The 16,188-nt window shown below is 53.1% G+C and overlaps 1 protein-coding gene across 1 annotated transcript in view; it reads left to right on the forward strand.

Annotated features, from left to right (window-relative positions):
- The first annotated feature begins 1,749 nt into the window (after nucleotides 1–1,749).
- Nucleotides 1,750–16,188, forward strand: part of RARRES1 (retinoic acid receptor responder 1) — a 29,628-nt gene continuing 15,189 nt past the window's right edge. Inside the window, exon 1 of the mRNA XM_070406912.1 lies at nucleotides 1,750–2,107. Coding sequence (XP_070263013.1) covers nucleotides 1,769–2,107 — 339 coding nt within the window. The 5' untranslated portion in view covers nucleotides 1,750–1,768. The remainder of the gene's footprint in view (nucleotides 2,108–16,188) is intronic.

The following is a 16,188-nucleotide window of genomic DNA, read 5'->3' on the forward strand; positions in this document are numbered from 1 at the left end:
GGGTCCCGTGTGAGCCCCACCCCCCATTATCCCCATTTCTCACCCCGTTCTCTCCCCCTTGTCTTCCCCCTCCAGCTGCACTTGCTTGCTCTTCTTCAAACGTGCTGGGTGGACTCCTGCCTGAGGGCCTCTGCCCCTGCTGTTCCTTCTGCCCACAGTGCTCTTCGGACACTTGCAGCTGGCTGCCCAGCTCCTTCAGGTCCTTGCTCAGATAGCATTTCCCAGCGAGGCCTGCCTTGGCCGCATTACTTACAATCATAACCATCTCCCAACTCCCCATCCCCTTTCTGGCTTGAATTTTCTCCACGGTGCGTAACTGCATCCAACACAGGGCACAGTCCCTGCCTGTGAGGGTCTGGGCCCCGCCTGCCTAGCACAGAGATGCTTTTCTGATTGCCCCTCTTCCTCTCCCCCGCTCCCCCCCTCCCCCCTCACGGTCCCCAGGGCCTAGCGGAGTAGGTGTCCTATAACTATCTGCAGAAGCAAGGAAAGACAGACCGGAGATGGTCAACATCCACTGGAGGAACTGAGGGAGGGGGGATAGTTTCAGAGATGGGCCCCCACCTCCATCTATCCATCAGCGCCTAGATTTCCCCCAGCATCTCATCCAAAATGGCACAGGCCAGGTCTCCAGGAGTCGCTGTCAAAGAGAAGGATCTTCCTTCAGCTCCACAGGGGGCGGAGTCAGTGGGTGTCCGGGAGGGGTGGGCCCCTGAACAAAATGAAGAGAGATGGAGAAATGGATGCTGGGAATGCTCAGTAGTACCAGCTCTGCCCTCTAACCCCTGGTCCTCTTCTTTTTTTTCAGAGAGAGAGAGAGAGAGAGAGAGAGAGAAACTTCAATGGTGAGAGAGAATCTTTTATAGGCTGCCTCCTGCACGCCTCCTACTGGAGATCAAGTCCGAAATCCAGGCATGTGCCCTGATGGGAATCCAACCGTGACCTCCTGGTTCACAGGTCGAAGCTCAACCACTGAGCCACACAGGCCGGGCTGGGCTTTCTCTCTTGTCCGTGGGTTAAAACAATGGCCAGCTCATCCCTTCACTGCCACGTGTCTAAAACATCTGTCAACACCCGCGCTCCCTCCAGCGCCCTAAGCCCCATCCAGCCTCACCGCTGGAATCCGGCTTCCACCCCCAGCCAATGGGCTTCGCACCAGGGTTATCGATGACCTACTTGTTTCAAAGTCCAGTGGGGCTCTCGGTCCTTATCTGACTCTGCCCCGCTGACAACTCCAGCCTCTGCGGCCCCAGCGCTCCAGCCACCTGCCCCCTTCCAAGGTCACCGAGCCCCAGGGACCCCACTAATGCCGGCCCCTTCTCAACCCGTCCCCAGTTTCACCCCCTGCGAGGTCACAGCGCCAAGCCCTGGAGAACTGCGGCAGCAAAACCCTGGGTTTCGAAATCGCAGCCACCGCAGGGGAGAAAAGCTAGGTCCGCGAGCCGGGCTGGAGGCGCGGCGCCGGGTGGCGCCGAGTGGTCCGCGCTCCCTTGCGGGGAGGAGTCTCCATGGCCCCCGGGTCCCCGACCCCGCGTCGCCCAGGCGCCGCGTCCCGGCTCCAGGCCCCGCCACCGGCTGCCCAGGCGCAGTGGGGCGGGGCGCAGGGGCACCGGGTCTGCGGGAATTCCCGAGGGGGCGAGGCCCATCGGGACCCGCTCCCTGCCGCTGGCCGCCCGGGGGCGGAGGGGAGGGGCCCGCGGCGGCCTTATTTCCTCGAGCGCCGCTCCGAGTCCGGCCCGTGGAACGCAGCGCCAGCCCTCCCGCGTCCATGCAGCCCCGCCCGCAAGCGCTGCCCGCGCCTGGGCCCGGGGGCCCGCGCCCCGCCGACCCGCGCTCCGCCGCCCCGCGCTCCACCGCCCCGCTGTTGGCGCTGCTGCTGCTGCTGGCCCTCCGGGACTCGGCGGCGGCACCCGCGGGCTCCGAGGGTCCCCAGGGCTCGGCGGCGGCACCCGAGGGTCCCCAGGACTCCGCGTGGCAGCGGGACTCCGAGCTCCCGCACGGGCTGCTGCAGCAGGCGGCGCGCGCGGCGCTGCACTTCTTCAACTTCCGCGCGGGCTCGCCCAGCGCCCTGCGAGTGCTGGCCGCCGTGCAGCAGGGCCGCGCGTGGGTGAGTGCGGGAGCGCCACGCACCGGGTGGGTGGTGACGCCTGGGCGCGCGCCTGTCCGCCTGGCGGCGGGTCCGCCACCGAGGCTAGGGGGGCGCCTGGGCGCCCCCGAGGTATCCAGGCGCGGAAGGCGCGCGTCGGTGCTCAGAGTCCGCGTAAAACTGATTGGTTCTTTCATTTGCGAGGCCATTCATTTTCCATCGGGCGTCTCCTACACCTGGGCGAGGTGTCTGGGGAAACTGAGGAACCGACCCAAAAGGCAAGACTTGGGGTGGCCACAGCGGGCGCGACACCCAGTGGCTCTAGCAGAAGCCCTGGGCGGGATTTCCAAATTCTAAGCCAATACTCACGCCTGGCCGCGGACAGACTGGCTTGACGATTGCGGGCCACCAGGCAAAGGCTCGGGATGTGGTTGGAGTTTACCCATCTTCCTGGGTAGGAACCTTGGTGATTTGGCGTCTGCGTTAATCTGATGGGAGTGAGCGAACCAAGGCTGTTTTCCACGTGAACAGGATGAATGAGAACGTTACAGCTGGTTGTTGGGTTGCTGATTACCAGGCACTGGCTGTAGCTTTGTGCTGTCTGTGGCGCTCCATTGTTCTCTTCATCAACTAGAAGATTACAAAGTTACAGAACTACCCTGAGTCTGCCCCCCAACGTAACCCTTCTCTTCCCACTGATTCTCAAATATTCCACAGAGCCTGCAGACTCGGGCTCAGAGAATCTAGGCTTGAGTGTGGTGTGTAAATGGGTAGAGTTTTAAAGCGGGGCAGTAGGATTTTAGTTGAAGATTGTTCTCGAACTGGTGCCAGACACAGGGGTAGGGAAGGCCATCTGGAGGCTCATCCTTGGTTCCACAAAGACTTAATTCTGCAGCGAAAGTGGCTACATGTATTGAATGATGAAATCAAATCGTTTCTAGGAAAAGGCAACCTATTCGTGTCACCCGTTTTAAAAATCCTTGCTGTCTTGGGGAGGAAAAAGCAGTTCAGTTTTACTAGCCCAACAGATGAGTGAGTACACAGAGCCTTAGAACTTAGTATCAAAGTGGGAGAGAGCAGGCACCTCCCCAAGAGGGCGTGCCTGATACCAGCTCCCGGGTTACCAGCAGGGAGGATGCCCTACAGAATACCAAGCTCAGGTGTCTTTAGGGACTTCAGTGCCAAGAATCTCTAGAGGCTAAAGTGGTTTCAGTTTCTCCCAGGAATTTAGTGAATTATTTTCCTCCATTTTTCTGCCTCCTCCAAATATCACCACTAAAGAGGGCCCACCTCCAGGGTGATCAAGGCAGCCTGGGGCAGGCTGTGTCTTCAACTTGTGACAACAGCATGCCAGGATCCTTGGGGGTGGCAGAAGCAGAAGAGGTGGCCGAGAGTGAGTGGGGGAGCAGCAGGTGAGGTACTGTAGGGAACCCACATTCCAGCCCCTTGCTGTGCCTCCAATGAGCCACATAACTTACAGAGAAGGTCCTATGAGTCTTCTCCGGCTATTTTTCCATTTGGAATGGAAATAATCCATGTTCTGCCCGCTGTGCCAGTTATTCTTAAGAGCCGTATAAGGTGATCTGAGCACCAATTGTAAAGTATGAAAAGGTTAGTTACCATTATGCTGAGGGACAGTCCATTCATCCATTCGTTTATTGAGCACTTACTATGTGCCAGGCTCTGGGCTAGATAGTAAGTATGGCCCTAACCCAGATCGGGGTGGGATCATTAGGAAGGCTCTGAGATTCACTCAGTTTAGCAGTCACTCGGCTGCCTTAGTGAGGAACAGCGACCCCACCCTCATGAAGCTTTCAACGTAGCGATTTAGGAATTTCTGCTTCCATTACAAGGGCAGTCATGGCATTGATAAGTGAACATGGTAGGGCCCCAAAACTCAGTTTTGCATTCTTCACCCAGTCAGTGCTGTTAGGTCACCAAAGGAGGAATGCACAAGGCCAGAAGGGTGAGGGATTACGAATTCATTATTCAATCATCCGCAGACCAGGTGGCTGAGCCTGGATGGCTCCAGCGCCCAATGACAGGAGTCAGCAGTTTTTAAAGGGCTTTTGGCGGGCTTTTTCTGGGCGGAGAATTCTCTGTGCAGGTCCAGATTCTGGGCAGTTCGATGGGAGAGATAATGGTCTTAGCAAGTGGGCTGTGGTCTAGGCAAGTGGAATGTCCATGTGAAGTGGTCTAAAGGTCGGTTCCTAGGGGAGGGGGTATTGATTCTATTATTTGATCAGACCTAGCAAGTGCATTTGCAGAGTGAGTGCCCCGTTGGTGCACAATGTCTGTGGTGCATCCAGGACTGACCCCAGGGTGAGCAGGTGGCTGGTTGGGTGAAAATACAGCTGGAGGGATCCCTCTCCATCCTCGGGGTCAGCACATCCCTGTGTAAGACCAGAGGCTGGGGCCAAGTCAGCGCTTTCAAACGAATGGCCCACTAGGGGGTTATGGAATCAGTTTAGTTGGTCGCAGTTGTTTTGTGTGGTTTTTGTTTGTTTTTATTGTGATCGTTTGGAATACCAACTATTAGGGTAAATTGCAGAAATATGGTAAGTAGTACCTCAAAATGTTTCAAATATATATGTATGAACTAGGTCATTATGAAGAATGCGGTTATATATATATATATATTATTTCAGAGAGGAAGGGAGAAAGAGATAGAAACATTAATGATAAGAGGGAATCATTGATCGGCTTCCCCCTCCCCCCCAACCCCCCCAGGGATGGAGCCCGCAACCCAGGCATGTGCCCTGACCAGGAATCGAACCGTGACCTTCTGGTTCATGTGGCTGAAGAATGTGGTTCTTTCTATGGGTTTCTCAGCTGAACAAAATTGAAAGCCAGTGAACCAAATGATTAAGATCTCTCCCAGCTCCAAAATGCCCTGATGCTAAGTGATTGCTTGGTTCTGCAAGAATCCCTCATTATAGACACACTGTTGCCCTCTAGTGGTGAAATGTAGTAATGGCTGTGGCAGTAACCACAACTAAGTATTAAGAAATCAGTGCTAACTGGTGAAGAGCAAGTGAGCCTTCTGTTTTGCTTTGTTTACTGATAGAGGGAGAAGTCACAGACCCTGGGTTCTGTTCCCTCGCTGCCCCCGCCTGCTGCCGTCTCCTTCCTGGCCTTCCCCTCGTCTTCCATGACCAGGGAAGCTGCTACTTTTGTGATACCACATGGCACAGCCTCAGAGTCAACGGTGGGCGATTGTGAGTGGTGCTACTTGGGGTACCCTGGGTCAGCCCCACTCCCCACTACTCTCTCCTCTGGCCACTCAGCAAGTCCTGGGACCACTGGCCCAGCCGGAGCAGCCCGCGAGAGGCCAGCCCTTCCTGACGTGGAGAGAGGCGGGCTGAGAGCTCTGTGTGCACACACTTCGTTACATCAACCCACTGAGGAATCAGCTGGTGTTTGGGGCTGGGTCACTCGCTCAAGGTGAATGAAGGCCCTCTGGCCAGGACCAGATCTGTAGTTAGAAACATAATTGAAACAATTAATCAAAGTGTGGTGGAAAGTTATGCACATACCTTAATTGCTTCCATTTAAATTAAAATCCATATGAATGTAAAGGTACCACCTGTCTTTGGGTGTAGGGCTAAGGCTATTGAATTGTAGTCTTTATAGCAAGAAGACACACCCAGGAGGATCTGTGATTTGTGTTGTTTACTTACCGTGGAGGGAGCACATTGCAAAGATTACAGTGCTTAGTCCTCTACTTTTCCTTCCCTTTTCTTGCCCAATCTTGACTCACCCACACCCAATTCAACAGCCAGAGTTTGAGAGACTTAACTTTATCAATTCCTTCTACAGCGTTTAACTTGGATTTCATGGACATGGCATCTTTCTTGCTGCCCTCTCTATGCCAGTTTATATAATATTTAACTATGCAATGAGATTATAAGTACACCCGCCTTAAGCAAGTTTGGGAGCAAAACAAATGGCTTTGGTCGAGCATCAGGCGGCCCCAGTGCAGGCAGGCTGGGCTCGTCCCGATTCCTGTGGGCGCCTGTCCCTGTGGCCGTCGGCAGACAGGAGTCTGTCATCTGAGCCGCAGGCAGTTAGGTGACCACCTACCCTGCTAAGAAAAACCTTCCTTTATCGCCTTTCCATCTAGAAAGCACTACAGCACCGCATAATTCATCTAATTACTGCTCTCCTTCAAGTCTTCTCTCCATTAATGTCGATAATTCAGAGATGATTGTTCACAAGAATAGGAAAGCAACACATTAAGGAAAAACTGGAGAGTGAAACAGGCCACAATGAAAATGGAGGGGGGAAGATCAGTAATAAAATACTGAAGTGAAATAATCTTTACTTTCATACGAGGAAGGTTCCTAAGTGCTTTTACAGACCTCATGAAAGAGCAAGAGTGGGGGCGGGGTTGCGAGAGGAACACAGGCTTCTAATCCTAAAAGCACAGAAGGGAGAGGCACTGGCCCTCCTTCCGCCCCTGGCCCTGCTCCTGCTGGCGGCGCAGGTGCACCCACCGCCTCTGCCCCGCCTCCTGCCTCCGGCCACAGCACCCCCCTGGACTGCAGGCCCTAACTGCAGAGTCTGAGTCCAGCTTGCGGTAGGACAGGCCATCTGGCCCTGGGGCCTGAATTTTGGCCTTGGCCTCCTTGGCTCTTTGCCCCGGTCGCCCGGGCCAACTGCTCCTGGATGCCTTTAACCAGCTGGTAAGAAATTGTGTTTGAACCACAAACGTTCTTTACCAGCCGGCAACGTTCCCACTTGTCTTGCCACATGTGGAGTCATAGGCAAGGATGCATGTGATCAGAGCGTTAGTCATGGCCCCACATAAAGTCCACTGGCGGTAGGTTGTGAATGTAACCACCAGGAGGCGGGCTTGGCTGCACACTCTCCCTCAAAGGGCCCAAGTTGTTCTGCTGAAAAGCAAATGTAAACACTCAGCCCCAGAATGACTGATATAACTAGTCATGGAATGTCAAACACACACAAACACACACACACACTCCCAAATCCAGCCTGACCCCTGATCTCAGCATATTGGCAACGATTCACCCTAGAGATTTATGCGGCCTTGACATTTATTTGCCTTTGCGATGGCGCCCGAGTTGAAGAGGTTTGTGCAGAGCTGGACCCACGGCGGTTGGGTAGTAGCCACAGCAGGTCTCCACTCTGGGTTGCTTGTGGTTGTTTGGGATGTCTCTACTCAGTAAAGCCAAGTTATGAAAGGGGTTCTTGTACCATCGCTGGGTACTGATGCATGCGATTCCATGATGGCCCCAAGGGGACCTGCCCACCCAGAACAGGACATTTATGGTCACACATAATTTTGTATCTGTATTAGCTTCACTACTGTAACAAATTTCACCTACTTCAAACGTGGTAGGTGAAAGAAAGCACATATTTATTCTCATATAATTCTGGTCAGAATTCCAAAATGGATCAAGGTTTTGGAAGGACAGCACTCTTTCTGGAGACTCTAGACGAGATCCACTTCCTTGCCTTCTCCAGCTTCTAAAGGCCACCTGCACACCTAGGCTCATGGCCCCATCCCCCATCTTCAAAGCCAGCAGCGAAGCGTCCCCTGACTGCAACCCCACCGGCTCCTTCCTGTAAGGACCCTGGATACTCTGCCCATCACACGGCCAGGTGCCCTTTGCCATGCAAAGTAACATTCACATGAACCTGGGGATTAGGCTGTGGGCACCTTTGGGGGTGATGGTCAGCCTACCACACCCAGCTCCCAGGGGCTGAACTCATGCAGGAACACTGCTGGACAAGGGAAGGATTGGCAGCTCTTGCTCCACCTCTTGCCAGGCTAAGCTTTGCAACCTAGGTGATCTCCTTACCTCTGACAGTGCCTGTCCTTCACACCCTGTTGTTGGCGGGTGCTGCTTTCTGCTTGTTCCTCAACAGCCAATTTATTTCCGCTCTGCACGTGTGTCTGCTTCTGCAGGGCAGAAGGCAGTATGGCTCTTTATCTCCTCCACGGCACTAGCTAGCATAGGGCCCTGCAAGAGACAAATATTAAATATTTTTAAATGGCCTGGCCCTCGTGGCTCAGTGGATAGAGCGTCAGCCTTCGGATTGAAGGGTCCCAGGTTCGATTCCGGTCAAGGGCACATGCCTGGGTCGCAGGCTCGATCCCCAGTGTGAGGCCTGTGGGAGGCAGCCAATCAATGATTCTCATCATTGATGTTTGTCTCTCTCTCTCTCTCCCTTCCCCTTCCTCTCTGAAATCAATAAAAATATATATTTTAAAAGATTTAAAAATCTTTTAAAATGAAAAATGAAAGCAAAGGTAGCTGGAAAGGTGCTGGGACCATTGGACACCTGGAACAGGAGGCCAGGCCAGGCCGAACCATTCCTGCCCTACTGGAGGAGGGAGGGAGACTCCACTCCTCACATCCCTCTTGCAACCAGACTTCCCGACTTAGCCCCACCCTGAGCTGGAGGCGAAGCAGAGAACACTGCCTGTGGCCATTCCCACTCTGGCTCCTGTCTAAGGGTCAAGGTCTGGCACCCACAATAGGCAAAACAAAGATGGATACACGGGGTACCATCTCTCTCTCTCTCTCTCTCTCTCTCTCTCTGCGCCTTAACCTGCTGGAGCCAAGTGTCCTTGTGCAACATCTGCTGGGAACCCCGGGCCGGGCCCTGATCTGAAAGTCGCCAACTTCCGCTGCATACACTGTACACTACGTTCGCTCTGTCTGGCGGTGCCCGAGAGAGGGGAGATGCAGTAAGATAATTCTGGGCTATAATGTAATACACTGACACTCGCTCCGTCCGGAACCTAAGAAGAGCACAGCAGTTTTTATCCACAAATGAGCTGTTTACTGGTCTCCAACTAAGCCTGACTCATAAAGCTAACCTTATCAAATGACGAAGTTCGCTCTCCCTGGAAGGACGTGACATTTATGTGCTCTTCCCAGCTGTGGGGGCCGCAGGGGACATTTAGAAGCGAGTCTGTTAGGCCAGGGAGGCCCAGTGTGCGCAGGAGGGGAGATGGGCGTCACCTGGGAGCTCTTGACCGCCCACCGCCCACCCCAACCTGCAAACGTGAATTTGAAGTTGTCACCACCAGCTCTGAGGCAACATGGAGGGGCCCTGCTTAGCACCCAAAGGCAGAAAAACAAGGGACAGCATCTCCCCACAGCACAGCGTTTCTGCCTGCAGAGTCGCTTCCAGCAGAATCGTGTCCGGGGAGACTGCCGGCGTTTTGTGGCTCCCTCCACAGCGGACAGCCAGGCGTCTGGGGCACCCTCCCAGCTGTTCCCTTTGCTCCGAGGTTTGGAGTCACTTGACAAGGGGTGTTACGTTTGTACAATGTGCCCTTGGAATAAACAACACCTTTCTCCATCCCTCCTCACGCTCCTCGTTCCTCAGGTTTATTGTTACTTAAACAAACAGTGTATCTTATCTAATACAAATACACTCCCGACAGGCGCTGGAGGGATGATCTCTGATCCATTCACATGAGAACAAAGCTCTGTGTGTTCCAGGGAACAGCCTCCTGCTGACAGCAGGCCCGACTTTGTGGCGTTGCTGCTGGAATGCGCAGATGTACTGTCCCCGTGCGCGGTGCGCATGCAAATGTCTTTATGGGGAAGACGGCTGTTCCCGTGAAGCCAGGAGTGCAGGCTCCTCACGGACTGTTTTAGCGCAGCCTGCCTTCTGCTGGGGAAGCGCACATCCTAGGAGGGAGCAGGGGGCAGACCTGCCTCTAAGCCAGTGGTTCTCAACCTCGGCTGCACATTAGAATCACCTGGGAATCTTTTTAAAATCCTGATTTCTGGGCCTCATCCTCCGGAAATTCTGTTTCTTTGTTACTAATGTTGTGGCTCCCACCCCATAACAAAGAAACAGAATTTCCGGAGGATGAGGCCCAGAAATCAGGATTTTAAAAAGATTCCCAGGTGATTCTAATGGGCAGCGGAGGTTGAGAACCACTGCTCTAAGGTGCCAGGACCTGACTTCCCAGAGACTCCAGGGCACCCAACTTTGAGATCAGGTTCCTCCACTTAATTTAGTCCTCGTGATGCCCTCAGGCATTTGGAGAGAACGCATGGCCCTGTCCGCACCCGGCTGCATTCTAGTGACCGTGACCATCACTGGAGCGACTCCCCACTTCCTACCGCATCCTTAGGGCCTCAGTGTCTCAGCATCCAGAGAGAATTCCTCCACGTGAGGTGCTTGGACCAGCAGCAGCCGCCGCCCCTGGGACGGGTTAAAATGCACGTTCCCAGGCGCCACCCAGGTTCACGGAACCAGACCTTGCAGCACGCAGGTCTAGCCGCCAGGAGATCCTGTTGCAGCTCAAGTTTGAGACCCAAGTCCCTGCAGGAGACCTTCTCTGGCCTGGCCCCCACCCACCATCGTGACCTCGACTGCAAGTCTACCCCTCCGCTAACGCTCATCTCCTCAACCCGGCTGCTCACCTTGTGCTGAAGGCCCCCCTTCCTCTCCGCTGGCCTCAGCCTTGTCCACCGCACTGGCTCCTGTTCCCTGCATTCCTCACCTGAACGGGTGCGGCCAGGGACTCCTTCCTCCTCGAAGAGCATCTCCATTTCCATGCCGCTGTGGGTTGAGTTGTGTCCTCCAAAAAGACAGGGTGAAGTCCTAACCCCCATGTGGCAAATATGACCTGGAAAATAGTGTTTGCAGAAGGGATCCTGATAAGACCAAAGGGGCTGGGCATGGGCCCCATCCTATGACTGTCCTTCTGAGGCCCGGGGAAGGGAGAGAGATAGAGATGCCACTTAGAGTCAGAAGCTGGGATTGGGGGAGGCAGCTGCAAGCCAAGGACTTAGGGCACCACCAGAAGCTGGGGAGGGTGCAGGGGATTCTACCCAGGCTCACGGGGAGCACGGCCTGACCACACCTTGATGTTGGACTTAGTCTCTGAAATGGAGAACCCATTTCTGTTGTGTTTAAGGCTCCCAGTCTGTGGGGCTTTGTTACGGCTGCCCTAGGAAACTCATAGACAGAACCATGCCCTGCCTGGCTGCCTCCCTTCCGGCGGCTTGGGGGGTCTTGTCTACAGGCACGGTGGTTGTAAGCACAGCCCCCCCCCCCCCCTTCACGCGCACACACAGGCACACCACCTCCCAGGCAGCTTTTTCTCTGCCCTCCCTGAGAGAGGCTGCTGCTGTGTGCGGGAGAGTGGCAGCCCTGGGGCCTGGCTTCCTCACCACTAGCTCTGTGACTGGGCAAGTGCTTCCGTTTCTTCATCCTTAAAATGGGGATAGCGCCCTGGCCGGTGTGGCTCAATGGATAAAGCGTCGACCTGGGCACAGAGGGGTCATGGGTTGGATTCCCAGTCAAGAGCACATACCTGGGTTGCAGGTCCGATTCCCAGCCCCAGTTGGGGTGCCGGGGGGAGGCAACCAATCCATGTGTTTCTCTCTCTCTCTCCTCCTCCTCCCTCCCTTCCATTCCCTCTAAGACAGTGGTTCTCAACCTTCCTAATGCCGCAACCCTTTAATACAGTTCCTCATGTTGTGGTGACCCAGACGATAAAATTATTTTCGTTGCTACTTCATAACTGTAATTTTGCTTCTGTTATGAATTGTAATGTAAATATCTGATATGCAGGATGTATTTTCCTTGTTACAAATTGAACATAATTAAAGCGTAGTGATTAATCACAAAAACAATATGTAATTATATATGTGTTTTCCAATGGTCTTAGGCGACCCCTGTGAAAGGGTCGTTTGACCCCCAAAGGGTCGCGACCCACAGGTTGGCAACCCACAGGTTGAGAACCGCTGCTCTAAGAAAAAGAAAAAAACAAGGATAGCAACAGTCTTTACACCCAAGGGCCCTGGTGATGTAATGAGTGACACACGGGTACCGTGTAAGAACCACGTGTGGATGTGGGAGAGCTCAACTGTTACTGCTTTTATCATGATTCCCACCCAGTGGCTAGCGGGATGCTTTACACACAAGCAGTGAATAAGTGTTTGGTATTGATTTGATAAGGACTTGAGGGCCATTTTTTTCTACCAAAGAAAGTACACACACACACACACACACACACACACACACACACACGATGAGTTCAGTCCTTTGAAGGCATTCCTGATACACTTTCTCCAAAAGGAAATGAATGGCCTGTCTCCTCCCCAGCCTCCAAACTGACTGCAAGCAAAGCCCCCAATCAAAGTGCTGACCGCTCCCCTAAGGAGCCTGTGGTGAGGCCTGGGCGGTGGGAGGTACTCGAGGGGGAGGCTGGATTCTGCCCTTACTCATGGCCAGTGGCAGCAAGGAAAACAAGAAACCTAAAAAGATAAATAAAAGACAAAAACCAGGTTAGAACCTAAACCATGTCGTTAAAGGTCCCTGATTGTCCAGCATTTAGTCCTGGGGACAGTGCCTGAGTCCCCTCTTCTGCAGACAGCAGGACTCCCCGCCCCCCCCCCCCCCCCCCCAGTCCTGCTTCCCCCGTGTCAGTTACCTGCGGTCAACGCTGGTCCGAAAATACTAAATGGAAAATTCCAGACATAAACAATTCATAAGTTTAAATGGAGTGCTATTCTGAGTAGCGTGATGAAATCTCTGCCCCAGGCATGAATCATCCTTTAGCTGTATACACTGCTGCCAGTCACTCAGCAGCCACCGCCGTTATCAGATATTTTAGGAGAGAAGGAGGGAGGGAGCGGCCACATTCACATAACTCTTATTACAGTACATTGTTCTATTTTATTATTATTAGTTTTTTAAATTTCTTTATTGATTAAGGTATTACATATGTGTCCTCATCCCCCCATCACCTCCCCAATCCCCCCCACACTCAGGCCCTCACCCCCCCCCCCCCCACCTGTTGTCTTAGGCTTATATGCATGCATACAAGTCCTTTGGTTGATCTCTCCCCCTATTATTAGTTACTGGTGCTAATTTCTCCCTGTGCCTAATTTACAAGTTAAACGTTATCGTAGGTAGGTAGGTAGGCATGTATAGAAATAACTTATATATATGGAGTCCCGGGTATCCACTGGGGGTCTTGGATGGTATCCCCTCAGGTAAGCAGGGAGGACTTTAATTAAAAAGAAATCTGTGGCCTTAACCAGTTTGGCTCAGCAGATAGAGCGTCGGCCTGCGGATTCAAGGGTCCCAGGTTCGATTCCGGTCAAGGGCATGTACCTTGGTTGCAGGCACAACCCCAGTGGGGAGTGTGCAGGAGGCAGCTGATCGATGTTTCTCTCTCATCGATGTTTCTAACTCTATCCCTCTCCCTTCCTCTCTGTAAAAAAATCAATAAAATATATTTTTTTAAAAAATCTGTGGCAAAGAGCTGCTCATTCCTCCCTTCAGGGTATCCAGTCATGGTCATTTGCTTTGTTTGCCGAGTTTTCCTTTATATAAAGAGCCTTAATTCTGGAAAATATTAGAGCAATGTGCTGGCCTCCGGCTGTGCTCTAAGAAAGGGCTGTGGAACTTCCTAATCTGTTTCCCAGATGGGCAGTCCTGGCAGCGGGGATGAAGGGGCTGGGGCTGTGATCGCTGCTCCAGGAACGCTCCTTCCCTCAGGAGCCAGCCGCTGGCCCCTTCCCCAGCGCCAGGTCGGCTCTTGCAAAAAATGTCTGATTAGCTTTTGTTTTTTAATATTAGCTTTGCACCATGTGGCTGTAGCAACTGGTGTACAAGCCACAGAGGGAGGACCACCTGACCTTGAGCTTCTAGATTGGAAGCCAACACACAGTGGGCAGTTTACTGTACTCCTCAAATCTAATGAAGCAACGTAAAAAACAAAGACCCAAGTTTAAGATTTGGGGAGGGGACATCCATAGGAGTTGCTTTGGACTTAATATGCTGTTAAATGACTTTCTATCTTTTTTTCCCTCCCAAATATATTTTTATTGACTTCAGAGAGAGGAAGGGAGGGGGACAGAGAAATAGAGAGAGAGAAACATCAGTGATGAGAGAGAATCATTGATCGGCTGCCTCCTGCACATCCCACACTGGGGATCAACCCCACAACCCAGACATGTGCCCTGACTGGGATCTCCTGGTTCTTAGGCCCACGCTCAACCACTGAGCCACGCAGGTCGGGGACTTTCTATCTTTTTTAAAGCCTGGTGGTGTGCTTGTGGTCCAGGTACAAAGTGGAGGGAGCGGCTTTTTGGTTCCGTTTGTGTTTGTGTATTTATTCTCTTTTGTGCCTCTTTTTGTTCATCCCAACCTCCCAGAGGCAACCACTAGAAACGGTCTTATGTGTATTATTCTGTCTGTAAGTGCTCTTAGAAAAGATATTGTTGGTTTGTGTGCAAACTTTAATTTAAAAAATGTTTGTACGTGATATGTATGCCATGCATTTTGTTGTTTCTGTTTTCAAGCACAGCATTTAGGGTCTATCTGTGTTACCATATGTGTGGCTAGTTTGCATGGCACTCCATGGCAGGCACCCCAGTTTACCTGCCCTCCCCTGCCCCCAGGAGGGGACACCAGATTGCCTCCACCTTCCCACCACACACACATTGCCTCCAGGAGCATCCTCCTGTGAGGCCCTTAGGAGGGCCTGTGCCAGTTTCCATGGAGACATAACCAGAAGTGGGGTAGCCAATTCGTAGGGTGTAGGTAACTAGATTTGACCCAGTGGGCCAGACTGCCCCCCACCCCCACCCTCAGGCTGCCTCTGGGCACCCTCCCACCAGCCACGCAGGAGCAATCTCCCCCATTCCGGCAAACGACTGGCCCTGTCCACTTTCTAATTCATTGCAGTCTGCTCATTGTGCAGGGGTACCTCACTGCTTCCTTCATTGCGTTTCTCCAGTTGCTCATGGGGCTGAGCTGGCCTTCAGAGCTTTTGGCATAGAGACCCGTGCAGTGCTCACGGTGGTCCCCTCTGGCCCGGCAGGCTGGCTGGCCTTCTGTAATACAAGCATCATTTAAATGTGGTTGGTTTAATAATGTCCTGATAGGAAACGTGCATTCTAGCGATCATTTCTGATCTTGAATTACAAAACTGTTTGTGTTTACATCCTAGTAAGACTCCTGTCTGCCCACCACATGCTTCTCTCCATTTCCAGTCCCCACCTTGGTTCACCTTGGTCACCTGGCCCCCTGCAGTCCCTGCACTGACACTGGACACCTCCTCCCTGCAGCACCAGCTCTCGCCTTCCATCTCGGAGGGATCTTTTCACAATGCTTCCCAGGGCTTTCCATTTCTCTAAGCATAAACCCTCGCTGGAGCCTGCAGGGGCCGCTCCTGCCTCTTCCTGAGCCCGTCCTTGGCCCCCTGGCTGCTCCTCCAGCCTTCAGCCATCTGCTCCTTCTGTGCTGAATGATTTCCCAGCTCCCCTCCCCCCAGCCCCCAGCCCCCAGCCCCCAGCCCCCATGGCAATGCCTTTTTCATCTTCAGTGTTTAGCTCAAAAGTTCAGCTCACGTCCCCATCCCGAGGCTGGATCAGTTCTCCGGGGACCGTTCATAGCTCTTACATCACCCACAGTCAGATTCCACAGTGATGGGCCCTAAGTCCTCCTCCGGACCTCACCGCCCAGGGGCGGGGCTTTCCGTTGTGTTCCCTGGACTCTGCACCTCGCACAGGCTCCCAACAGGGAGACACCCAACACATCTTAGGGCGGATGTTGGACAACAAAGACCTCTTTATGGCAGAATAACTTTAACCCACACGGAGCACAACCCTAAAGAAATGGGAGCATGAGACACTTTGCACAGACAGTGTCCTTGATGAAGGCCCGAAGGCTGAGGCCGAGATGCCATTTATCTCAGGAGATCAGCCAAGCAGCCTCTGGGGAACTTGTGACTCAGAGGAAGCGAGAGAGGAGAGGCCTCAGGGGGAGATAAAAGGGCTGCATCTTGATAAGTGACCATCAAAAATATAAACATCTTATTTTGAACAAAATGTAGACGCTTTTAAGAAGCCTAATTAAAACAAAGTAAGGAAATCAAATCGGCAAGGCAAATAACTCTCAGGCTCCGCCACCCAGTCTCCCCCACACAGGATACGCATCCATCCTGTGCAAAGATAAGCCTTTTACTAAAAATGTTACGTGCCTGGGGTGCGTCCTCACCATGACCTGCCCAGTCAGGAATGTCTGATCAGATCTTGCTTGACGGAACTGCAAGTCCTCAGGTGGGCAAGCCCGTTAAGTCCTGATGC

Source organism: Myotis yumanensis, unplaced genomic scaffold (assembly GCF_028538775.1).
Source record: "Myotis yumanensis isolate MYYU_CA2020_CCGP unplaced genomic scaffold, mMyoYum1.0.hap1 SCAF_2, whole genome shotgun sequence".
Taxonomy (NCBI): domain Eukaryota; kingdom Metazoa; phylum Chordata; class Mammalia; order Chiroptera; family Vespertilionidae; genus Myotis; species Myotis yumanensis.